Below are 27,042 nucleotides of genomic sequence, written 5' to 3'. Positions count from 1 at the left end.
CCCTCTCCCCCTCTCCCCCCTCTCCCTCTCTCCTCCCTCCCCCTCTCTCCACCCTCCCCCTCTCCCCCGATTGGAAGCTATTCCCGCTTCTCACCATGTTAGTCTTGACGTCATTAGTGCATCCTGCCCACCACTCTGCAAGCGTGGTCATGCCCACACCAGCTACATCGTTCCTTTCTTCCTCTTTAGTCACGGCTGTACACACCGTCCCTAAAATGTTTTGCACTGGCCTCCTGCGTCTCATTGAGTCTCAGGCTCATCGACCTGCCTCGGCTTCAACTCCACAAGGCGTGATGTTAGAGGGTTACCCCTGTGCATAGCACTCTCTCTCTTTGCTCTGACTCATCCCAGTTAAATATAAGTCTGTCTACTCTTTAAAGTAGACAGTCCCATGTAGGCAGCTATGGTAGGTTCTTTAGGGTTTCCTCACAGGAAAAGGAGTCCTTGTCCCCAAAGGGGGAGTCTCTCCCGGTGAGGTCCCACATGCCTCGACCCCGAGGGAGTGTCTTGCAGAGTGAGCTCACCTCCCTAGCCTCACAGGGGGGAGGCTGCACCTTGGGGAGACGGAACCAATAACTGTGATTCATCACAAAGCCCATTTGGCTGCAACAGACAACGTACTGGTGAACAAGAAGTGACTGATCACAAGTTGCAGTTGAACCTGGATATGACAGAGTTAATATTTGCAATGTGGAGTGTTAGGCAGAATCCTGTGCAGTGCCCTTAGAGATCACTACACACAATTAAGACTACAAGTGGTAATACAAGTTCACCTTTTGTACAAGCCTGTACTACACTGTTAAAGTGGTAGCAGTAGTGGAGCAGCCAGACTTATCTCAAGAGCAAAAGTGCAGTAGTCGAGATTATACCAAGGACCACAATTACTGTGACTAAAGGTTTTTGGTTGAAAAGTAAAAGTACATTTATTTCTAGACAATGTTTGCAAAACACTTCACTTCTATTAAATTAAAACCACACATAGAATACACTACACACAACCAATTCACTTTGTGCAGCACAATTCAAGGTAAGTACCTTTTTGGTTTTGACAGACCGGTGTTGTGAAACAAAGACGTTACCGGAGGAACAGATGCAATCACTTTTTGACAGTAATGACAGTTCGGCATTACTAAAGATACGCGTACCCACCGGAGTTAAAACGCACTTAGCACATGAATCAACACAAGAGAGTTGGGGGTAAAAATCATAGGCAATACTTTTGTCAAGGCAGATAGAATCAGAGGACACTTTCCGACAAGTGATATAAAGTCAATAGGCCTGTGCCAGTGTCAAGTGGAACAGGGTTCCTGTTGAGGATCACACGGTTAATACAGTTCACGATTCGGGATTGCCAGGAGTACTTGGATATTGTCACAAGAGGAAGCAAAATTTATGAGAGGGAAGGAAGATGAGGACAAGCCTTTGGTGGGGAGAAAAGGGATTCACCCTAGTTCCTCGAGGTTGGAAACACTACCTTATTCAAGTGAAGAAGAGCTGGTGCCACTGCAGTTGTTCCTGGTAGTTGCTGCAGACTCAAGGTTCCTGTGACTTCAGTCGTGGGAGCATGAAGGACGACGTCTGCAGCGATCTGCACTACCCAGGGATGAGGCCAACAGCAGCAAAAGCGAATAAAATGTGCGCTCCTTTAAGACAGGAGAGGCTCTTCAGATGGCTATCCGGACCACTACAGCTGTGTGCAGCGTTTTCAACCAAGTAGAGGATCCTCTGCCTGTGGAAGATGAGCTGGTTAATCCCACCAAGCTCAAGGGAAGAAGACTCCGGACTGGATCTTCTCTTGTCGTCGAAGGGTCGATAGCTCAGGAATGCAGCAGGGCTCCACCGGGATTCGGTAGTTGCAGCAGCCGTCATCTCCTCCACTTCTCTTTGGTTCCTTGCAGTTCCAGTGGCGACTCTGACTTCCAGCCCAAGAGTCCTGCCTTTTATGTGAAAATCCCCCATTCACACAGCCTGGCTGTCAATCACACAGCAGGGGCTTGTCTGGCCCGGACAACCACCTCAGCCAATCATGGCAAATTGCGACTTGGGTTTCCAAGGAGACCCTGTGCAGGGGGTGACTACAACCCTCCCTCACATTCAGCCCACCTAGACACCCAGGCTCTCTGTAGAAGCCCGCCAAAAGACGGTGAACAAAGACGGCAAACCTGGTTTGCCGCGCAAAGTAAAACACAAGAAGGACTTTAACAAAAAGAAATGCCGAATAAACCCGACCGGAGCCAAAAGAAAGAGTATTTGGTCAAGCGGGTTTATGTTCGAGGCTAATATGATAGCCTGGAACAGTACCACGTTTATGTAATATGATTGCGGTAGAAATGTTAGGGTAGATACCACTGCCACCAGCCAAGTCTAAATGTTAAGAGCAAAACAAAGCTCAGAGAGGCACAGTCAAAAAGGGATAGGAATTAACCCTTTTCCAGTACTCCATGTAAAATGGGGTGTGCTGGGTCTGTAGTTTTACATGACTACATAAAGTAAATGGCAACTTTACCTGTTTCTGGGGGACAGTAGTCAGCCCCAGAAAATGGAGTCAGAGAGAAGTCTAAAAGACAACCCTGTGTTACTGCACGGAAGGTGCTGTGTAACACACATGAAAAGTGGGGTTCATTGAGTGGTGTCCTCCAGAGCCCACTATCTCCCAAACAGTAAAAACACATATGGCAAAACACATGTAAGAGTGGGAAAAAGGCTCACACTCTTACCAAGTGGAAAAAATAAACTCCAGAAATCCAGCAAAGCTGCCGGGGGATTCACTAGGTGAGGGAAATTAGCCATAGAATGAGAATTCTCCCTAACATGGAGTATATTCGGCCATGCCGAACCCCTTCCAGTGTTTCAGAAAAGTATCCACTGGACAGAAATGCCCACATCAGGTGGATTGAAAATGATTCACTGTCCACTTTGTGGGTTGCCGGGGCATGGCTGAAACCATACTGCAGCCCCAGTGGGCAAATGGCTTCAAAGGTACCTGCGGCATGGCATTTGGCCACTTCAGGTGACGTTTGGTGGCCTGATACATGACTAAAGGCTGTGCGCAGTACAATGTGGCCACTGCCTGTTTTTCCATGGCTAGCAGGGGTGACGCAGGTGCAAAGTGGCCAATGGGCATGGCCTGTGAGTGTTTCTTTTGGGCCGTGTTCGTTTTCGCAGAGGGGCGTCTATGGACTATTTTTTGATTATTTGAGGGACTTAGGTTTAGTCACCCTAAGTTTCCTAGGGTCATCCAGACGTGGACCCCTTGTTCGCTGTGCTTGGGGAGGCACAGCTCCACCTAACTGATGAGGCCCAACAAGGCTGAAACATGTGTCTGGGGTTGCTGATGGTACCCTTGTTCAGAAGGGAATTGCCATAGCATTCTGGTGCTGGACTGCCCATGTGGGCGGGACCAAGACTGATATGCAAATTATTATTTCCCCATCTTTGAAAGGTACAGTGAGCTGCGGACTCTCGAGTGGGTACCTTCCCAAAGAACAGGTCAATGGGTCGTGTTCCTTCTCACCGAGGGGCGCCTTTGGAATATTTTTTGATTCTTTTTTTTAATTTTTTTTAAATTTTATTTTAATTTATTTTTTTAGTATCAAATACTGGTTAGTCACTTTAAGATAGATGTTATACGTTGCACTGGGAGCTTAAGTATTTGCCCATGGTTGCACTATGGGGTTACGTAACCAAGTTGTGATTGTTCCCAGGATGCCTTGCTGAAAAGTTGCATGCTGAACAATAGTCCACATCTTGTACAATAAAGTTAAACAATGACTTCTGCACTAAAATCGAGGAAATACACCTTTACACAGCCCAATGTGTTTTTAATGCATAGTTCTTTCCCAACTCAGTTAAATTAATTTCAACTTCTAAGGAAGGACCACAGAGAGTATTTGCTCATCTCAGAAGTAAACATGTATCCTACAGGACAGCATCTAGTTTGCATCCTTTTTATGCCTGTACTGGAAAAGGTCTTGATTGCTCTCTCAAATGCCCTGGCTTTCATGGAGTAAAAGGGGTAGGCTTACCTTCACTGTCATTCACGTCTTTAAGAAAAATGAATCATAGAGATAAGATTAAAGTGATTAGCAGTGAATTACCTAGTCATTACATTACTCATCACTACATATACGACGCGTACATCTCACAATTACATACAGACAGGAAAAACAAACTGAGGGGTGTCCTCTTGGAGGGGCATTGTGGGTATTGGTACCTGTGCGATAGGGATAGTTTGCCTGAGTAACAGGTACATTTGTATCTTACTTTGTAGTAAAAATTAGTCCTCTGGACCAACCACTACATGTTGAACTGTGCATAGCAAGCAACACTAAAGAGATACAAGCTTAAGAAATATATTCACACACAAATATTGCAGGAGTTCCCAACAAGTTTTCGTACCCCAATGTAGTTGGTGGCTCGTGTGTGTGGTGCAATTTATTTGTGTGTTTTACCATTGCATCCATGTATACGCCCAGTTGTTAACTGTACCATAATTATAGTGTAGTGGATTTAAAAAGTAAATAAATCTATCAAAGTATGATGGAGCATATGTGATTAAAAGCTTTAGATATGAAAAAGAACTGAAAGATTAATCATTCATATGCCTGCCTTTTTTTCACTACAGAGTCAAGTTTCTAATGCTGCTTCTCCAATCAGCAACTCCATGAATATGATTGGACCACAGAGTGGTCAGCTAACACGTCCTGCATTATCTCAGTCGCCTCTCCATCTGACTTCACCTCCTTTACCTACTGCAGCTGGTATGCAGCCTGTTCAAAACCAGGCATCCTCGGGAATTTCACCACCTCAACCCGCAGCCCCTACTCAGCCATCAACCCCAATATCCTCTTCGGCACAGACACCCACTCCGACACCAGGTTCTGTGCCCACATCGACTCAGACTCCAAGCACCCCAACATTGCAAACAGCCGCTCAAGTAACTCCACAGCCTCTCACCCCATTACAAGTTCAGTCTGTCCTAACGCCACAATCCGTTCAACAACAACAGCCACCTTCTGTGCAGACTCAGCCTCCTGGCACCCCAGTGAGTAAATCTTTCCAACGTGCTACAGTTTTAAAAATGTTTTTCTTAATATTATGTTTTTTCTACATAATGGCACATAGCATGTTATTACCTAGTATTAAAGTGAGAGTGTATGACGCTTAGACGTTTGCTTATATACAAATGTGGGACAAGAATATGCTGTAATGTTGGTATTGTCTTGAAATCTATGATTTTCTTTTTTTCCTCCATCACAGGCCCTTTAGCACTTTTTTTCTGCTACATGTAGTTTGTTTTTCAATTGTACTGACTTTGACACATATATTACTATGACAATGTGTTTCACAGGCATTCTTTATTAAGCCATTGCCTCATCTCTTGATAAAGTGTTTAAGTTCTGAATGTCTTTAGAAATCCAGTTTTCTTGATTGAAACAAGTTGTGATTTTACTCGATTGATTTACAAAATCCTGCAGTCTGAATCACAAAAGGTTTCCTTAACTGCTAAATGATTTCCTTCTGAGCACAAATTATTCAAAGAAAACTCATAATATGAGAAACTATTTCACACAATGATTATTCCCAGAAGTAATGATTAATAATTAAATTTGTAGTTCTTAAATTTCATTCACTAGAGGTATGCAACTGTTGGAGTTCCAGATAGGAGTAGTCGTCCAAAACATCTAGCAAGCTGCAGGTTGCAGACCTCTGCACTAAACAGTCAAACCAATTTCATATTCATAAAATATAGCTTAAACATTTTTATAGACCATTTAAACTAAAATATGCTTCTACTTCAAGAAAATAGTTTTATCAATGTGAGCAGCAATTTTTGTAAAGGCCAGTATAAATTTAACAAATTTAACAAAACGTTATCCAAATCATCAGTCAACAAAATGGCCACAGCCTGAGATAGCTCTGACCTAGCGACTTTCTAAAATCCTTCAACATCCTATCTGCCTTGGACAAAACTTCTTTCTAACACCAGCGCTGAATGAATAATCCTGTGCTGCCCCGTCTGGACCTTCTATGATCTCCTTTTTTGGAACTTTCGCAACAGAATCCCAGACCTGTTGGCCTTGTCCCGGGCACACCACGCTGCTCACACCGCATTGCAACATCCGGGAGGAGGGCCGGATAGCCCACACACCACCGATCACCAGGACTAATACCTTTGATACCTGCTACTCGCCCTCACTCCACTCCTCTGCGAGCAGCCACATGCCGCCTGTGGCAGCCCTGCCCCGACCAAGGCAGTCTATAGCGGCACAATACCATAAATCAATATAATTGATTAGCATTACAGCAGCGGCAACCTCCTGCACGGTGCTCTTAGGGACCTCGGGCTCCCAGACCTCTGTGGGGCACCCACAGCGCAGCAACAGGGTGAACAATTGGTCAAGCTAGGTTTGACCAATTTGCATGCCAAGACCAGGTCTCTCTCCCCCTGCCCCCCTACCACAGCCTCAACTTCAGCCACTTTAGATATGTCCACCCTGAATGAAACCCTACTGGCCCTTAAAAACAGTAGTGACTCTCTTGGGTCTAAAATTGACACGCTGACCTGCAAGGTGGAGACCTGGGCCATCAATATAGATAAGCTTTGGGGTCGGATGGCGGAGGCTGAGCTGCGCATTTGGGAGAATGAGGACAGGACCACTTTGCTACAGACAGAGGTCTTGTCACTACAACAGGGGGTAAGGCGCGTGGGAGCTGAAAATGACCTCCAAGGGAGATCGCGCAGAAACAATCTGCGCATTGTTGGGGTCCCGGAATCCACCCATAATCGACAATATGGAAGTCTTTATGTAAAAACTCCTTGTTGATTTACTTGAACATCCTCCACTATCAATATATTTTTAGTCGAGAGAGCTCGCCACTCCCTCGCTCCCAGACACACCCACAGGAACCCCAGACATATTATTGCAAGAACCCTAAACTACAGGGACAGAGACACTCTCTTCCGAGCTGCCAGAGACAAAGACGAATTGGTATTTAGCTCTGCCATCAGCAGACGCTTCCTGGATTTCAGCCCCCAGGTACAGGAATAGAGGGAGACGTTCCAGGCAGTTAATAAAAAACTCTGACAGAAAAATCTGCAATGATATTTCCCGCCAAGCTCCGTGTGGTCCACAATGGCAAGACCTCGTTCTTTCTAACCCCTCGGCTACGGACCGTTTTATTTCAGAAATACCGGACTCCACCGAGAACCATGCGGACCCCAACCGCTGACTGCAACACCTCCCTTTCCTTTGGAGGGCCTGCCGGTTCAGGGCAGGGGCCTTCTACTGCTTTTATGAAGAGCCCTCTGACACATGGGGTCCTACTGGCTCCCCTTATCCACTTAAATGTGCTGTATAATAGCTCTAGCGCCTTACGAAAGAATATTGGCTTTATTTACCCCGATTGGCTGAAATTCAATGTCCTGCCCGAATTCCCCAAACCACGTAGATGGGTCTGGTGTTGAAACTGCAAGTCATGGGTTTTTCTTCCCCTCTACCCAGGGGGAAAGAGGCCACTGGTGATGAGACATGCTGGTGTCTCGAATGGGAATAAACATGTGCCACGCACAGTTGGAAATATACGGTGGTGGTTGCTTGCGCCTTGAGCTGAGAGGCCACAACCAGCACCCCTTCGGCACATCCACTGCGTCTGGTTTCTTAAGAGTTAAAATTTTAGTGGGTGGGTAAAATGCCAGTAGATTGGGGTTTCTGGTGTGGGAGGGGGTGAGTTCCAGGGTGGGGGTTATGGTTACAGTGCATACATATCTACTGATCAACACTATAAAAACAATTGCTGGGGAGGGTTGTTAACCCGCTGTGCAAAACTTTGTGGCGGAAAGCCCCCTGCTCGGTTCATCTACATAGCGACAATCGGTGAACCCCTGACAATTATGAAATTCGAGGAGTCACCAATAATAAAACTTCTGATGTTTGTTAATCTGCTTAGAATCACATGCTGTGCATAGTCCGACATCCAGTGGTCACTGCAGAGTATTGCATTTTGTTTTTCGACGTCGACAATGCGTGTCTGTAACACTATCCCTATAGTGACGTGCAGTGTACCCACAATCCCTCGCGCGTCGAGGTCCCTCAGATTGTTTTTCCGCCCAGATATTGATCGCCTTTACGCAGAGCCATTGCAAAAACTTTATTCGACCTTTGGTCGTTCTTAACTTATATTATTACTTGCATCCCTCCTTCGGCATCGTAGCTGCGAAGCTGTTCACCGCCGATTAAGATCTCCGACGGCGGTGCCTTCGACGGAGGAGGTTGTTCGGCGTTCGCCAAACACGTGGCCTGGCCTCGACGGCCAAATACAGTAGGGAGAGTGGGGTCATGGGACATTTGTTTCTCTTTGAGAATGCCTTGCTTCCCTTTCCCCTCCCTTTCCTTCGGGTTTGTTGTCACATGCAATCGGTTCCTCAGCTATGGAGAGGACACCCTTTAGGTTTTGCCCACGTTGCAAAGGCAAGTTTACCTGGAAAGACAAGCATAAACGGTGTAACCGTTGCTTGCCCCTCGACCACAAAGAAGACTGCTGTGCGGCCTGTCAGCTCCTTAAGCCGAAGACTTTAAAAGACCGCAGGGTCAAAAGGTGGGCAGCCTACGCCATGTCTAGGTCTGATTCAACACCCGCTGTCGAGAGCCTGGCGCGGATTATTTCCACCAATAGCCACAGACGAACGGCGAAAGAAACGTCGATCACCGCTCATAAGGCCCGGGAGACGCCGAAAAGGTCAGAAGAAAAGCAGGAACCGCCCCCTCCGTCGAGAGGGACTCCTAGCCTACCAGAAGGCTTTTCAGAAGGCGAGGGGAACCTTTCTTCGACGTTATGGGATAGGTTGAAGCGTTTTCTAATGGAAGGCCCTCCCTTTTCCCCACCTGACCGCTCTGGGGTACCTCATGAAACCCTAGAGAGACTCCAGTTCTGTATGGACAAAATGGAGATGTTTATGGAGACTCAGAACCTTCCAACACCCAAGAGATCAAGAGAGGGACCTCGGGAGGATCCCAGGGCCAAGTACCCTAGGCTGTTTGATCCCCCCCCCAAGAGGATGTAGATTTATGACCTCACTGGAGAGGACCCCCACTTTCAGGAGGATGATGAATTCTTAGGCAATGAAGGAGAACAAAACCTAGAGGAGGAAGGTTTTGAAGACAACCGAGATATGGGTGGTGGGGGCTTCGGAGAAGACCCAGAAGAAGGCGCTTCACAGCCCTGGCAGTCCCCATCAGCGTTTTCAGATCCTGACGCCATAGACGATCAACCTACCTTTAATGCACTACTACGCAAGGCAGCGGCACATTTCGAGATCGAGACCGGGGGAAACTTCTCCTTACATCGACTTTGTAGAAAAGATCATTAAGGAGAAACCCCCTGTCAACCAAACCATTCCCCTTCTCGCCTCAGTAAAGAGATGAATTATTCCTTCACTATCCACTCCCGCGTGGTTCAGAGGGGTCAACCCGAGGAAAGAAAAATTATTTAGTCCTTCTCCATCGGACCCGTTATACATCAGGGGCCACTCTGTACCAGACTCCTTAGTGGTTACAAATACTAGGAAGAGAGCAGGGATCCCGCTGTCAACTAGCGAGGCACCACCAGATAAAGAGGGTAAAAAATTGTATGCCCTAGGAAAGAGGATTACAGCCTCAGCTGCCTTTTCCGCAAGAATTGCCAACAACTCTTCTTTGCTGGCAAGTTACGCAGATGCACAATGGAGCAAACTACGTAAGGACATTGAGGAGGTACTGGAACCACTATGTACTCGGCTTCTAGCCACGGTGACTGAAGGGAGCTTAGTCAACCAAAGCATCATTAAAAATACTCTGGATGCTGCAGAAACGGCTGGCCGTTCCCTAGTCCAAGGAATCCTCCTCAAACGCCATGTATGGCTACGTAATTCAGGCTATAAACCTGAAACGCAAGCATCTCTTATTAACAAACCTATAGAAGATGCAAACCTCTTTGGTAAGGCGGTGGATGAGGCACTAGAGACCGCAAAGAAGGAATTTGACACCATCAAAACCCTACACCAAATTTCAAGGCCTCCCAACAAACGTGGTTATGGCAACAAATGCTTTTTTCAAGGCCAACGCCAGCAGCAACAGCCGCAGCAATACTCTGCAGGTAACTGGTCCTCTAACCAAGGCACCAGTGGACAATACAACCAAAGAGGACAACGTCGTGGCAAGGGAAGAGGTCTGGGGCCAACCCCTAGAGGTTCCCAAGCCACCAACACCAAATGACTCAAAGATTCGGGTCCCCTGCCATGCTTCGCCGGTCGGGGGCCGGTTAACATCCTTTCTTCCAGCATGGGAGGGTATAACATCAGACCGCTGGGTACTATCAGCCATAGCCCGCGGTTACTGTGTAGAATTCAACAGTTCCCCTACATACAGACCCCCAAGGGGACGACGCATGTCGCCAGAACATCTCGCCATCCTTCTTCAAGAAGTGGATCAACTACTAGAAAAAGGAGCTATAGAGGTTGTGCCTCTATCCCAGGTAACGGAAGGTATTTATTTAGTGTACTTCCTTGTACCCAAAAGGGTTTAACCATGCACCCTATACTAGATCTGCGCCCAGCAAACAAATTTGTCAAACCTCAAAAGTTTCATATGGTGACTCTACATGAGGTACTCTACTCTACAGGGAGATTACATGACAACACTGGACATGAAAGATGCATACTTTCATATTTTAATGTTGCCAGCACACAGGAAATATCTCAGGTTCATGATAGAGGGCAAACACTACCAGTTCAGAGTGCTAGCCTTCGGCATAGCATCAGCGCCAAGAGTATTCACAAAGGTACTGGCAGTGGCAGCGGCCCACCTGCGCAGGTTGTCCATCCCAGTATACCCTTACCTCGACGATTGACTCATAATGGGGGATTCTTACGAAACATGCATCTCAAATACCCCAAAGACTGTAAACCTTTTGTTTCAACTGGGCTTCTCCATCAACGAGAAGAAGTCCAGTTTAGACCCCAGCCAGATCAAACAATTCCTAGGGGCTCTAATTCGAACAAAGGACGGCCTTGTCTTCCCCTCCAACGAGAGGGTCCAAAACATGCTGTTTCAAATCCCTCAATATGTGGCCGGTCGAGAGGTGACGGTACGTAAAGCAATGCGCTTACTAGGAATGATGGCGTCATGTATTTATTTGGTACCTCACGCGCGCCTGCGCATGCTCCCAATGCAAGAGTGGCTCAACAGTCAGTGGTGTCAGGCCAGCGGACAATGGGACGATCTAGTGGGGGTCTCACAGGCCTTGGTTCTCTCGCTACGGTGGTGGTCGAAGGAAAACCTGGTAATAGGGAAACCATTCGCCACCCCCGCAGTGGAAGCCACTCTAATCACTGACACATCCTTCACAGGATGGGGGGGGTTCACCTATCCCATCAGACTGCTCACAGAGTTTGGACTCCGAGCGTAGCAGCCAAGCACATAAACTTACTGGAGCTACTAGCTGTGTTCAAGGCACTGAAAGCCTTCCAGGCACACCTGCAAGGGAAGACAGTGATGGTCCTCACGGACAGCACCACAGCCATGTACTACCTCAACAAGCAAGGGGGCACTCACTCTCCAGGACTGTCCAAACTGTCCCAGAACATCTGGAAGTGGGCTCTCAAACACAACATGTTCCTACTGTCACAACATGTACCAGGGGAACTCAATCTGCTAGCAGACGAACTCAGCAGAGACTTCCCTCTGCCCTCAGAGTACGAATGGTGGTTACACGAAGACATCGTCTTCGACGTCTTCACACAATGGGGATTCCCAGAAATAGATCTATTCGCAACTCTGGAGAACTCCTAATGCCAAGATTACCCCTCCAGGTACCCCCAGAACCAATCCAAGGGGAACGGTCTATCGATACCATGGTCCGGGAAATTTGTTTACGCTCCCCCAAGACTCCCCTTCTCAACAATATAGTTCACAAGATGCACCAGGAACAAGTTACCATGATACTGGTGGCCCTTAGGTGGGCCAGACAGCCTTGGTTCGCGCACTCGATGGAGATGTCCCGATCTCCTCCAGTGAAACTTTCCTGCCCGTACAACATGTTGTCACAGCACAAGGGCAGGACACTGCATCCATGCCCTCAGACCATGAACTTAGCAGCCTCGCTCCTGAGATCATAGAATTTGGACATTTACAACTCCTGCAGAGATGCATGGACATTCTCAGGGAGGCTAGAAAGCCTAACACTCGTCACTGTTATTCTAGCAAATGGAAAAGATGTGTCATCTGGTGTAGGGGTAGGAGCATCAACCCGGTTGACTGCTCTCCCACACATATTGTTTTGTACCTGACTCACCTACTAGACTCAGGCTTGGTGTTTAACTCTATTAAAGTCCATTTAGCTGCACTTTCAGCATACAACACTTCGCAATTTAAAGTGTCATGTTGGAAAGTCCCAGTTAATAAAGCCTTCATGGAAGGAGTGAAGAGAATCCACCCTCCCATAGCTAATCCCGCTCCCGGATGGGACCTAAATGTGGTACTAACCAGGCTCATGTGGGGTCTCCCTTTGAACCCATGCACAAAGCAACACTTAAAGACCTCACTCTTAAGACTGCTTTTCTAATAGCTATCACCTCCATTAGGAGAGTAAGTGAACTACAAGCGCTCTCTGTACTAGACCCCTTTGTAACAGTTCACAAGGATAAGGTGGTTCTACGCACACACCCTAGGTTTGCGCCAAAATGTATCTCTAAATTCCATGTCAACCAATCAATAGAACTACCAACGTTCTTACAAAATCCTTCAAACTTCGGTGAGAAGAGCCTGCATGCACTGGATGTTTGCAGAGCCGTGATGTTTTATATGGAAAGAACTAGACCATTGAGAAAGACTAATCAGTTCTTTGTCTCGGTGGCAGCAGGAAGAGAAGGAGATGCAGTTTCAAAATCCACTATTTCTAGATGGATTGTACAATGCATCACTTTGTTACACTCTTGCTAAGAGAGAACTACCCTTCAAGCCAAGAGCACACTCCACTCGAGGCACCAGGGCTTCCATAGCTTTCATTGCAAATGTCCCTCTTGAGTCCATTTGCAAAGCGGCAACCTGGAGTTCTGTTCATACCTTTACAAAACACTACTGTCTAGATGCCCACTCTAAAGCTGATTCCCAGGTGGGACAAGCAGTATTAAGAATCTTTTTTCTACTGTTCCTTCTCACAACCCACCTCCAACTCCGGGTACTGCTCGCTAGTCTATGCACAGCATGTGATTCTAAGCAGATTAACAAACATCAGAAGACAATGCATTACTTACCGTAAAAGCATTTCCGATGGTTGTATCTGCTTAGATTCACATGCGCCCACCCTTCCTTCACGCTCGGATGGAAGAAACATAGACTTTCTCCAGCATGGGGTCTGGCATGGATTCACATGCTCATGAATATTCTCCGTCGTCAGGCTGGGAATCCTCGGTAAAGAAAAATCAGTATCAGTTTTGTTTCTGATCTGTCTTTCGTAGTAGTAACCAATCACTGATCTCTGCGTCATACTGACCACAGCCAATGACTGCCATCTCCCTAAGCCCCGCCTCTGGCAGCCATCTTCAGATTTTTACCGCACGTTCATGTGTTTGGATCCTCGTGCTATTGCTCTTCAGCTGTAGTGCGTTTTCGCGCTTTTTTCATAGGAAAATTCTCTTTTTTCGGTCAAAAGAGCCTCAAGCTCCACCGTTCCTTTATCCGATCAACGGGGACCCATGTCGGATTCCTCTACGCCCCTCAAGGGTGAAGATTTTGTCGAGCCACGCTTTTGGAGGACTCCAGAAGTTTCTCAGGCCCATCTCGGACATGGCCCAGGAGAAGGGAAGCTCGACGCCCGGAAAGCTGTTCAGGGTCTGCCCTGGATGCCAGCTTCAGAATGTCTTTAAGGAGGACGAACACTCCCTTTGCCTCTACTGCCTGCATGAGGACAAGACGCACATGGAGAAGGACTGTGCGTTTTGCGGCAATATGTCGGAGCGGACCATGAAGGACCACCATCTGCGTCTCGCCAACTGGTTGGAAGGTAAGAGCCCGTCAGGCGAGAATAAGTCCGAGCGGTCTCCTAAGACCTTTGATGGCGCCCCCTGCGACGGGGGCCCAACAGAAGGCCAAGCACCGCGAGTCCGCTGGCACCGGGAGCGCCGAACGGTCGGGCTCTATGGTTGCCAGGTAGGGCGCATCCTCCCCGGCGCCATCAACCACGAGCCAACGCTCTGGCTCGGGTAAGAGGAAGGCCGAGCACCCGGCAAAGCTCCTGGAGAGATGCCGGTCGAGCTCGAAGGCCCCATCGGAGGGGGAGCGAGGCGGTGACCCTCCCCTCAAGGAGAAGGCGGTGAGCGCACCTAAGGTGGTGAAAGCCTTGATCCACCCTGCCAAGGCCTCTATCGAGACAGTCGCAGCAGCCCTGGCTCAGCCTGTGGAGGCTACACCAGTGGAGGCGACTCCGGGGCTCAGAGTCTCCCTGCCACTGCGGAGGGAGTACTCTTTCAAGCCCATCGATAGGACCCCCGTGAAACCTCCGACGGAGAAGAAAAAGGGGGGGCAGGAGGTCGTCGTGGATTCGGCCTCAACCTCTGAAGAGGAGCTGATCGAAGTCTTAAGCCACGGCATTGGCGTGGAAGAAGACCAGCCCGTCGGGAGGGATCCCGACGAGGGGACGAGAACGTCGAGGCTCCTGACCGCCCGTCGGAATCCCCTCAACCAGTGCCACAAGACAACTCGGCGGCCATTTTGTTGGCTATACAGTCCTTATGCTCGGAGATAAGGACGAGATTGCCGTTACCACCAACGGAGGAACTGCTCACGATGGGGGACCCGGAGCCAGGCCCTTCTGGGAGCCCTCCTCCTAAGAGAAGAAGGATTCATCCTCCACCTCCTTTTCAACCATCGCGCCTTGCTCAGCCCTCCTCCACGGCCGTGACGGGTACAGACGGACGAGGTTTACGACGAGGATCTTCCGTCGTCACCTCCTCCCCGGGCTTCCCCGCCCGACGAGATTGGATCATTTCATGCCATGATCGCCAGGGCGTCCGAGCTTTTCCAGCTCTGCCCGAAAGAGAAGAAGAAGGAAGGTTTCCTTTATCAACGGCGCGAGACCAAGAGGAAGACGGTCCTCGCTGTACCTCTACTGGACGATATCTGGGATGAGGGTCTCGCCCTCCTCAAGAATCCATCCACAACGCCTGCGAGAAGGGGTCGGTACGAGAAGATGTACCGGGTCCTGGACGCGGCCCCCTTGTGCCTTCGGGCACAGCCGACCCCGGACTCGGTCGTCTCCGCGACAGCCAGGAAGAAAGCGGGGGGGGGGGGGCTTCGGCCTCTACGTCAACCTCCCCACCGGACGGTGAGGGAAAGAAATTGGACACGATGGGACGCAGAGTCATCTCATCGGCAGCGACGACGATTAAGGCTGCCAACGCCTTAGCCATCGTAGCCCGGTACGACAGGGAGTTGTGGCACAAGATCTCCCCCCTGCTGGACTTCCTACCGGATGACAAGAGGGCGGAGGCCCTAGAAATCTTGCAGGAAGGAGAAGTGGCGTCGGACCACGCCATTACGATAGCGACGGACATCGCTGACACTGGTTTTCGCCAGTTGGGCAACGGCGTGTGCCTTAGACGGCGTGGATGGCTCAAGGCAACGGACTTCCGGCAGGACGTGCAGACCAGAGTTCTGGACATGCCATTCGACGGGAGCAACCTGTTTGGGAAAACAGTGGACGATTCCCTACAAGCCATCAAGATGGACACAGAGACGGCCCGGTCTCTTGGTGTTCTCCAGCAACGACGGCCGCCCTTTCGGAGCGCCGGAGGCAAGCAAGGTGCCTCCATAGGTTCCGGCGGCACATATTCCATCTACCGTCAAGCGGCCCGTTCGTCGTCACAGGAAGCCTACAGGGGACGAGGCAAGTCGGGCGGACCCCGCCGTCGTCGCCAGGGTGGACAAGGTGGCAAAGCCTCGTCGAAGCAGGACTGAACCGGCCGTGGGGTCGGGCCCCCACCGAAGCATCCCGGTGGGAGGCCGGCTGGCGAACTTCGTCAGCGTGTGGGAGTCCATCTTCACCGATTGTTGGGTGCTGGACACCCTGGCCCAGGGTCACGCGCTCGAGTTTCTAAAGAAGTGCCCGTTCCTCCCCCCCCCTGTGGCCAGGAAGGAACATCACGTCCCTCAACTTCTCTTGGAGGTAAAGGCGATGCTCAAGAAAGGCGCCATCAAGCTCAACCCAAAGAGGCTTCAGGGCTCTGGAGTTTACTCAAGATATTTCCTCGTGAAGAAGAAGACAGGAGGATGGCGTCCCATCCTGGACCTACGACGACTGAACAAATTCATCAAGGCACAGAAGTTCCGGATGGTCACCCTCCAGCACGTCCTGGGTCAGCTGGTGGAGGGCGATTTCCTGTCATCGTTGGATTAGGTGTTCCGCTCACCTGACTCCCACGGAGGCGCAGGTCTGGTTTGGAGTGTTGTTGCTTCTTCTATGGTGAAGCGCAGGACCAGGAAGATGGACTGGACCGGACCTTCGAATCTGGCTTGTCTGGCTCGCAGGAATATCTTTCTGTATGTGAAAAGGGAGTATTAACAATCAGCGGGAGAAAGTATAAGCCTCCCGCTCCCTTCTCACCCCTCTACGAAACCCTCCTGCGACCCCCCACGTGAAGTCTCACCTTAGGGTTTGAAAGGTTGAGCTCTCCATCCTGCTTCTCATGCAGGGGCGCGTTGTATCCAGTTACTTCACTGGGATTTTGATTGTAGAGGGTTCAAGTTTTGTTTTCCCGGTATAGTACCGTAAGGATTCTGTTAATGAGTATGATTCCGCAATAATAATTGTTCGTTGTCTCTTTTTCAGGTGCGGAAACTATTCCGAGAAGAGCTGTGGAACCGAAGAATGAGACTCTGGTGAGCTTGATGAAAGTTCTCTCAATGTCCTTGTATCAATGCGCTCCCTAACGCTGATGTCTTTTTTTCCCCATAGGGGCCGGGGTCCGGAAATGCCTGGATGCGGCACCGACCCGAAACAAAGATCAATCCAGAAGAACTCAGGTAAGTCTTTAATGGGCGTTGGGTAACGTCTTCATGTGCCCACTAATGCTGATGTCTCTTTTTCCCCTTAGGGGCCGGGGTCCGGAAATGCCAGGATGCGGCACCGACCCGAAATGAAGTTGGAATAACCCAACAGGTAAGCTTTGTAATGGAAATTAAGGTTTCCCAGTTTTCTTTCCCCTCTCACCTTTATTCTTGTCTTTTTCTCCCTAGGCGCGGTGATGTGGCTGCGAGTCCAGATGTCGCCGTAGAACGTGGTGGTACCTTGTACAGGTGAGTGAGATACGGCGCTGCAGCGATCGATGCAATGTGCTTTTAAATAGATGTCTTCCTTTTCAGGACCGTCGGCGAGATGTCTCCGGAATACGGATTTAGCAGGTAAGGACTCTTCTTTACCCTTTTCTCTTCTCTTCTCTCTTTGCCGGTGTTCCAGGATGCTGGCAGGAGTGGCAGAAGACAGAATGCAGGAGCAAACACGGTGAGCGTCCAGCTGCTAGATGCAGAACAACGCGAAGCGTGAGTTGCTGCTTGGGCGTGGCTTAAATAGCCTTCAAAGTAGTTCCAGGTATGTATCCTTCCTCTCAGGTATGTATTCTTCTCCTGACCACACCCGTGTGGTTAAGTAGTTCCAAAGATAAAGTAGTCCCATTCAGGCCTCAGAAGGCCTGGATGTTGCAGCATGGTCTGCATCAGGTAAGTTAACACTAAGCACCTTTAACACAAAGTCCCCTTTTATGAGCCTGGCGCCTATGGCGCCAGGACTGTGGCCCCATTTGAGCCTGGCGCCAAAGGCGCCAGGACTGAGTCCAAAGAGCCCCTACTTGAGGCTGTTGTGACTTCCCTTGAAGACATGTCTGCCTCTGGGGTAGCTGGGTCTTGTCTGGCACCTTGGAGGTAGGCATCATGACATTAGGAGGATGCCTACTTCCATATCCCCATCCTAAAGGGACACCGAAAGTTTCTCAGATTCGTGGTCCAAGGGCGTCACTACCAGTTCAGAACCCTTCCCTTCGGATTGAGGTCGGCACCCAGGGTGTTCACCAAGTGCCTCGCTCCGGTGGCGGCGCGGCTGCGCCTGGTGGGGATCCACGTCTACCCCTACCTGGATGACTGGCTCATCCGAGCAAAGACAAAGGAGCTCGCCGCGGAGCACACGCGAGGACCGTCCAACTACTCACGGACCTGGGATTCTCTGTAAACTACGCCAAGTCCCACCTGGTGCCCGCGCAAGACGCACTGTTTCTGGGAGCGAAACTCGACACAGTGGCGCTTCTGGCCTCTCCGCAAGGTGCAGCGGATGCTGGTTGCGCACGCGTCCAGGGTGAGATCCATCAAATCCCTCCTCGGAATGATGTCTTCTTGCATTTATCTCATCTGCCTGTGCAGGTTTCGGATGCGCCCGTTACAGGAGTTCCTGGACGCTCGCTGGATCCAGACGGCGAGCAGCTTCGAGGACAGGATCACACTCGACGAGAGCTTCCGACGAGCGATCCGGTGGTGGGAAACCCGCGCGCATCTGACGGCGGGCATGGACTTCCAGACCCCCGGCCACCAGAAGACAGTCACCACGGATGCCTCCCTGGAAGGGTGGGGAGCGCACACCGAAAATCTGCACTTGAGGGGCTTTGGCTGCCGACGGAGAAGTCCCTCCATATCAACATCCTGGAACTCCATGCAGTGTTTTGGGCCCTCAGGTCCTTTCTTCCGTCCCTCAAGGGCAAGGTGGTGAGGATCTTCACCGACAACACCACCACCATGTTCTACATCAGGAAGCAGGGCGGTACCAGATCCCCAGCCCTGTCCAAGGAGGCGCCGGATCTGTGGCATTGGGCCGTTCCCCAAGGGATATTTCTGGTGCCGTTTCATCTGGCAGGAATAAAAAACACCATCGCTGACTCGCTCAGCAGAGAGCTGCGCTCGTGCCACGAGTGGGAACTACGACAGGATCTAGTGGACCGCCTCTTCCGACGGTGGGGCACACCCCAGATCGATCTGTTCGCGACGGCGACGAACTCCAAGTGCTGGAGGTTCGCCAGCAGGTTTCCCTAGCCGAGGAGCATGGGCGATGCTTTCTCGTTCCCCTGTGAGGGCCTGTTCCTATGTGCGTTCCCTCCATTGCCGCTGCTGATCCGGCTCATCAACCAGCTCAAGAGGTCACAGTGCAGGATGATCCTCGTCGCACCTGCGTGGCCGAGGCAGATATGGTTCCCGGACTTGTCAGCGTCCCCGTCAATCAAGTTGCCAGTGGACGCGGATCTGCTCTCCAGGGAAGGAGGCGCCATCCTCCATCACGACCCGAAGTCGCTGAACTTGCAGGCCTGGCTCCTGCAGCGTTAGAGTTTGGAGGTTACGACATACCGGCCGACTGCAGAGAGGTTCTTGCAAAGGCCAGGGCGTCCTCAACTCTTAAATGCTACGGACACAAATGGAAGAGGTTCTCTGTCTGGTGCCAGGCACAGAAGATTAACCCTCTACGGATTACGGCTCCTCAAGTACTGCCGTAGCTGGCCAAGGCTGGACTGGCGCACGCTTCCATCAAGATTCATCTTGCTGCGATCTCCCGATACACCAGAACCACGGGACGGACATCTTTGTGGTCTCGTCGTCTGGTGAAAGAATTCATGAAGGGACTGTTCAGATCGTTCCCGCCGGTGAAGGCTCCGGCCCCGGCGTGGGAGCTCAACGTGGTGCTGACCAAGCTCATGGGACCGCCGTTCGAGCCTCTGCACTCAGGTCCGTTGAAGTTCTTGTCGTGGAAAACAGCGTTTCTTGTGGCCATCACCTCCGCACGACGGGTGGGAGAGATCCAGGCCCTTTCCTGCAAGCCCCCGTACTTGACTTTTCATGACATGAGGGTAGTGCTCAGGACGCACCCCTCCTTCATGCCCAAGGTGCCGTCGGACTTCCACCTCAACGAACCCTTGGTGTTGCCCGTTTTCTTCCCGTCGCCTTCGTCGCCGGCTGAAAGGACTTTGCACTCGCTGGATGTGGCTAGAGCGCTGAAGTTCTACGTGGACCGCACAAAGAGTTTTCGGAAGACGTCACAACTTTTTGTGAACTTTGGACCTGTCAATCAGGGGAAGGCTCTCTCGAAGGCTTCCATTTCTAGATGGCTCTCCGGCTGTATCATGTACTGTCATCGGTTGGCAAACCGACCGCTGCCTGGCCGTCCGAGAGCCCATTCCACCAGAGCGATCGCAGCTACCACGGCGTTCCTATCTGGTGTGCCCTTGCTGGACATCTGCAGGGCTGCTACGTGGAGGTCGACGCACACCTTCACAAAATTCTACTGCGTCGATCGGGATTCCAGGGAGGAGTCCAGGGTCGGCCAAGCAGTGCTGCGCAACCTGTTCGCCTCAGGTGAGCCTGGTGAGGAGGTAAGAATTGCTTAATGTTGAGTTTTGGATGTAATGCTTAATGTTGAGCCTTTGCCACCTCCCGTGGTTGTGCATGTGTGTCCTGCTATGCATTCTTTTATTCATGAGCATGTGAATCCATGCCAGACCCCATGCTGGAGAAGGAACAAGTTACTTACCTGTAACTGTTGTTCTCCAGCAAAGGTCTGGCATGGATTCACATGCGAACCCTCCCGCCTACCCCTCTGCGGCTCTTCACTTGGTCATACTGCCACTTCACGTGCTACCAAATCTGAAGATGGCTGCCAGAGGCGGGGCTTAGGGAGATGGCAGTCATTGGCTGTGGTCAGTATGACGCAGAGATCAGTGATTGGTTACTACTGCGAAAGACAGATCAGAAACGAAACTGATACTGATTTTTCTTAACCGAGGATTCCCAGCCTGACGACAGGGAATATTCATGAGCATGTGAATCCATGCCAGACCCATGCTGGAGAACAACAGTTACAGGTAAGTAACTTGTTCCTTCTTCTATATCTCTCTTTGCTTTACTCACTCACGTCTAATAGGCTCCCTCAGGGCAGAAAAAATACAAAGAGAGGGACCTCGACGTGTGACGGATTGTGGGTACACTGCACGTCACTATAGGGATAGTTTTAGACACGCCTTGTCGACATCCCCTTTTCGACTACGAAAAACAAAATGCAATACTCTGCAGTGACCACTGGATATCTGACTATGCACAGCATGTGAATCTAAGCAGATACAACCATCAGAAATGCTTTTACGCTGAGTAATGCTTTGTCATTCTGCTTGATGGTCACCGTGCTAAATTGCATTGGGCAAATATTCTATGTATCCAGGAGACACACCTCGCAAGAGATGGCCTACTTCTGTTGGCCAGAGGCTGGTGAGTGCCTACATATATATATATATTCACTAAAAAAAACATTGTTAAAGGGACGTTATGGTTAAGTTGCGCTACTAAAAACCTGTGAAATTCACTAAAATAACTTTATAAACGTGACATTATGGTTCAAAGTAAAACCGAAAAACCCCTGAAATTCGCCAGTTATGGTAGGGTAAGCAACCATAACTGCCTGCACCACTGTGCACTGCTAACACTAACACCCAGGACATCAAAGATGACATCACAAATGTCATTGATGACATCACTGATGACATCACATGTGTAGCCATATCTAGGCCAGGTGGGTTTATTTACTGACAGTCAGAAACTTAACTTTCAAAAGGTATTACATTTATAAATATTGCTATTCTCACATGTTCTTAAACTACTTTCCTTAGAATTTAATCGCATCATTTGATGTACATATATAGCGGAAGAAGCAGGCCTGAAACACAGCAACTATTTTTCTGCGTTAATCCAATCATGTAGATTATACACAGTTGCTAATGATATCGCCTCTTGTATGCTTACTTTACTCTCCACATATAAGCCCCATCTTTGTATGCATTGTAGTTTATTTATGTTTTGTGTGTATAACTAGAAATATGTAGTAAGTGATGCATCATTAGCAACTTAGTACATGTTTCACAGACCAGAAAAGTGTGATACAGAAACATTCCACTTTTTATTATACAACTTTGCAAAGTACAAACTTAGCACCTCTGTGGTGTATTCTGCAGCCAATACCTACATTTCTGTATGAGTAGGTTCCTGTAATAGAAAGAACACTGCAATGGAATTTTCTTTAGAACACTACATTGCGTGATGAAGTTTGTACTTTATTACACATGTCCCGATAATCCCTGATATTATTTTGCTAAAATTACATTCACCACCCCTCGTCTAAAAAGTAAATGCACATGTGATGTCATCAATGACATTTGTGATGTCATCTTTGATGTCCTGGTTGTTAGTGTTAGCAGTGCACAGTGGTGCGGGCAGTTGTGGTTGCTTAGCCTACCATAACTGGCGAATTTCAGGGGTTTTTCGGTTTTACTTTGAACCATAATGTCACGTTTATAAAGTTATTTTAGTGAATTTGACAGGTTTTTAGTAGCGCAACTTCGTCCCCCTAAAGTTTTTTTAGTTAATTTTATGGGTTTTTAGTAGGGCAACTTAACCATAATGTCCCTTTTAACAAAGTTTTTTTTTACTGAATTTCCCAGATTTTTAAAAGGGGAACTTAATCGTAACATCTCGTTAACAAAGTTTTTTTTAACTGAATATACACTTTCATCATGTGATTTTAGGAGATATGTACTATAATTTCCTTACTTTATATACATGTAACATAGAACATAGTGAAACCCCCTCGCTAATGATATTTGAAAGGCACGGACCGAGCGCTTGTCTGCGGCGGGCGCGGACGAGAACAACACTACCCAAACAGTCAAGGGGTAGCTGAAATTGTACTATTGTGTTATAAGAAAAATGCACAACTTTGAAAAAAAACGCATAAAGACATTATAAGTACTAATAAATACCCAATTGAACCTAAACGTCTGAAACAATATCCATGCATTTAATGACCATGTAGAATGAAATACATTATACCATAACAAAAAAAGGTATGGCTCCAATGTAATTACCTCACAGAAACTGTGCAGCCAGGAGCAACAGTAGACGCACACAGTACAACGAAGAGAAATTAAAACAAAATAGTAAGTGAAATTCATTTTTCTTAAGTGTGTGTACTTTTTTTTGTATGAGGGGCAGAAAAAATAATGTATTTCTGTTGTTTTGACACAGAAATGTGCAGTACTTTGGAGTGGCTGGAGTTGAATTTTCCGATTGGGGAAATGTCGGAAGGTAGCGATAATAATGGTACACACTACTCTGCATAAGCAAATTAATCAGACCTTCCAGGATTTTGCGGCATGAAATGCCAAATTTTGCAGCACAAACCTTTATTTATTGCGGCATTTTTGCGGGACATTTTGTATTAACTGGAGGGTGTAAGATTGCCACATTGCAGGAAATAGGTGTCATGATGCCTACCTCTAAGGAGCCAGGCCGGGCCCAGCAACCCCAGAGGTAGACATCATTTTCCCCAGGGAAGTCTCAGCGGGCCCAAGTCGGGGCCCTTTGGACTCAGTCCTGGCGCCTTAGGCGCCAGGCTCATAGCGGACCCCAGTCCTGGCGCCTTAGGCGCCAGGCTCATAGAAGAGGATATGTGTTTAAGTGCTTGGGTGCACACTTACCTGATGCAGACCTTGCTGCTTCATCCAGGCCCTCTTGAGGCCTGAATGGGACTACTTTACCTGTAGGACTACTTCACCACCCGGGTGTGGTCGGGGAAGGATACATACCTGATTGGTGGAAGGATACATACCAGGAACTTCTTCCAAGGCTATTTAAACCCCACCCGAACAGCCACAGGTGCTTTGCGTTGTTCTGCACCTAGCAGCTGGACGCTCACCGTGTCAGCTCCTGCATCCTGACTTCAGCCACGCCTGCCAGCACCCTGGGACACCTGCAAGGGGAGAAAGGAAGAGAATAGGAGAAGAAAAGCCCTTACCTGCTAAATCTGCATCCCGGAGTCATTTCTCCAACGGCCCTGAAAAGGAAGACATCATTTTAAAGGCATTTCGGTTCGATCGCTGCAGCGCTGCGTTTTACTCACCTTGGCAAGGCGCTTCCATCTTCAGCAGCGATCTTCCGGATTCAGCTACGCCCCGGCGCCTAGAGGAAAAAAGACAAGAACAAAGGTGAGAGGGAGAAAAGGAATAAGGAAAGCTCAGTTTCCTTTTAAGTCTTACCTGTTGGATTATTCCCACTGCATTACGGGTCCTGCCGCTTCCTGGCATCTCCGGACCCCGGCCCCTATGGGGAAAAAAGACAAAGACATTGAATGAGCGAATGCAAAGACATTACCTGAGCGCTCATCCAGAACTGTTTCACTTCGGGTCGGCGCCATATCTCCGGCACTCCGAACCCCTGCCCCTAAGGGGAAAAAGACATAAGCATTAGCGCTTGCTGCAATTAGACAACGAACATTATTATTAAGCTTGAACTTTTGAACAGAACTTTTACAGCGCCTTACCTGAACAGTCAAGCTTACCTGAACTCCCATCAATCCTCAATCCAGTGAAGTAACTGGGTTTCAACGCGCCCCTGCATCAGTAGCAGGATGGAGAGCTCATCCTTCCAAACCCTAAGGAGGGTATCCAACGAGCCAGGGAAGCCAGAATAGAGGGGCCCTTCCTGTCCATCTTCAGAGTTCTGCGCCTTCGACGCCGCGCCTCCGTGGGAACCAGGTGAGCGTTACAATAGGCAGAGTGCAAGGCTACAAGAGGGCCAGAGTATCATTATTATGTATCTTTTGTGTTAATTTAATAGGAAGAGTCCCAGATGTCTCTGGCTTGACAGAACAGTGTTTGATTTGGCTACATTTCTGGTTTAATGTTCATGCCTATTTAATAGTATTAACTAAATTGATCATTATCAATTGTAATGCTGAAAATATTCCCCTTCTATGTTCTCCAATCCCCCAAACACCCACACACCTCTCACCAACGCACATCTCACCAACTCTCCAGCACAACTTACATTCCTTAACCTCTCACTCTGTCATACAAATACTCATGTGCTATTTCACACTGTCAAGTCACAATTTGCACTGCCCCGCCCTTGCCAAACTCTAAATCATACTCCCAACTCACACCTTACACTCTACAATTCCTCCCGCAATATACAGTCCTTCATTCTTTTGTGCTGCTTCTGCATCTTGCATCCATTCTCCCATTCTATCGCACTCTTCCCTCATCCTTTTTCCCAATCTGCAGCTCACTGCCTCTTTCTGGCCAACCGCTTCCTCTCTGCTTTCTGGCTCACTGACCACACGCTCCCTCTACTTTCTGTACCACTGCTTGCTCTCAGATTTCTCGCCCACCGCATCACTGCTTCCTCTGCTCTTGTGCAGCGCCTCCTCCTCTGACCCACTGCTCTCCCTCTGCTTTCTTGCCTATCACTTCACATCTCACCCATCACTCTCCCTCTCTCATAGCGTAACCATTTTTTTATTTTTTTTAAATGTAGATTTTGACCCAGTTCCTTAAATAATGGGGCATTTAAAAAAAGAACGGAGGATATGTTATTTTTAGACAACCCATTTTTGGAAATGAGCAGATCACCTTATTCTCAAAGGTGACCGGCGCATTTCCACAGGCTTGAGCTGTAGCGCAAATTGTGCGCTGGCCAGCTGCCTTGAATGGTTTTCTGGGTTGTTTGACCGAAGTGTAATTATTTGCGGCGGAATTGACCGTAGTCAATTTCGCTGCGAATTGATTTGCACTTTAGCCAAACAACCCAAAATTTACCTTTCACCACCACCCCTCCCCCACTTAACTGCTTGGACGCTGCCGCTTCCCCTGCAACCTTGCGGTGCCAGATCCGTCCCTCTAACGCGGGTCGGATCCGACTCGGCAGGGTCCCTTTTTCGTTATTTTCTTTTTTTTCTGTCCTCGCCTCCAATTTTGAGGAAAATGGGGAAAACACTTCTGCAACCACCCTAGACCAAAAATACTGAACATGGGGAGTGAGTGACATCCCTGCAACACATGTTCAGTATTTATAAAAATCAATAGAATAGTACTGGACGAAAAAGGTCAAATTGTAACATTCGATAGATTTTTGTCATCAAAATGGGCAGTACTTTTAATAGAATCGCTCTCGCGACAGTTTTCTGCAAGCTCCCAGCGCCTTTCACAGAGACAGGCTCTCCAGGTGCCTGCCGCTGTAAAATGCGACCCAAAAAATGCGTTTTTATCCTGTTTGAGGAACAGAAATGCAAGCGACACAGCAGCGGTTCATACCTTAAAAGAAATGTATGACAGGGTCAGGAAAGACCCTGTCATCCAGTGGCAGCCCCACATCCAGTGCGCGTAGGGTTGCCTACAATTTCTGCACATTTAAAAGTGCATCTTGCTTGGAAATGAGGGATGCGCTTTTAAATTGACAGAAACGCCACTGTATTTGATCAAGGAGGTGAAAACGGCCATCTGAATGGGCGCGCATATAAAATGTGCCCATTCATGTGTCCCTTGTGGATTGGGCTGCACTTTTTTGGGGCGCAAGTGATGAGATGTGTTGGCGCATTTCATTTCCTGTGTAAAAAAAAAAAGTCGAGAACCTGGCACCCTGAGTACTGAGTATTATTATTTTTTTTAAAACAGTAATTTTTGCAGATTACTTATAAAAAAATGTAAAAAAAAATTATTTTTTTAAAGATGTTTTTGCACAAAACGGCCGTTTTTGTGGCATTTTGCGCAAAACGGCCATTTTCGCAGCTTTTTGAGGGATCGCAAAATCGCTATAAGCTGGAGGGTCTGATTAATGGTCAGTATGTTATGGGCATTTAACATGTATATATATTTTTAACAGACCTGGTAAAAAAAGAAGAAACTCCAACAAAGCACACAGAGCAAGAAAGGCTGAAACGGATAGAAGTGAAAATGGACATACTAAATGACAATTTTAACAGTTTAAGGCAATTTGTAGAGGAATATGTGAGAGGGAAAATACGATATCACTGTTCCACCTGTACCTGCCCCCCTTCTCCATTTCCTAGTGAGCCATCCCCAAACCTTCAAGAAGAAAATAAACGTTTTGATGAAACATCCATCCCTTCATCCCCTCACAATTCATTCCCTCACAACCA

The 27,042-nt window shown here is 48.6% G+C and overlaps 1 protein-coding gene across 3 annotated transcripts in view; it reads left to right on the top strand.

Annotated features, from left to right (window-relative positions):
- Positions 1–27,042, top strand: part of CREBBP (CREB binding protein) — a 2,841,012-nt gene that overhangs the window by 1,585,786 nt on the left and 1,228,184 nt on the right. For all 3 annotated transcript variants that reach the window (XM_069646824.1, XM_069646825.1, XM_069646823.1), the window contains exon 14: positions 4,625–5,044. In XM_069646824.1, coding sequence (XP_069502925.1) covers positions 4,625–5,044 — 420 coding nt within the window. The remainder of the gene's footprint in view (positions 1–4,624; positions 5,045–27,042) is intronic.

The sequence above is a fragment of the Ambystoma mexicanum genome, chromosome 2q (genome assembly GCF_040938575.1).
Source record: "Ambystoma mexicanum isolate Mex_15411 chromosome 2q, UKY_AmexF1_1, whole genome shotgun sequence".
Classification (NCBI taxonomy): domain Eukaryota; kingdom Metazoa; phylum Chordata; class Amphibia; order Caudata; family Ambystomatidae; genus Ambystoma; species Ambystoma mexicanum.
The sequence above is the reverse complement of the archived record's forward strand: the minus strand, read 5'-3'. Positions and strand labels throughout refer to the sequence as shown.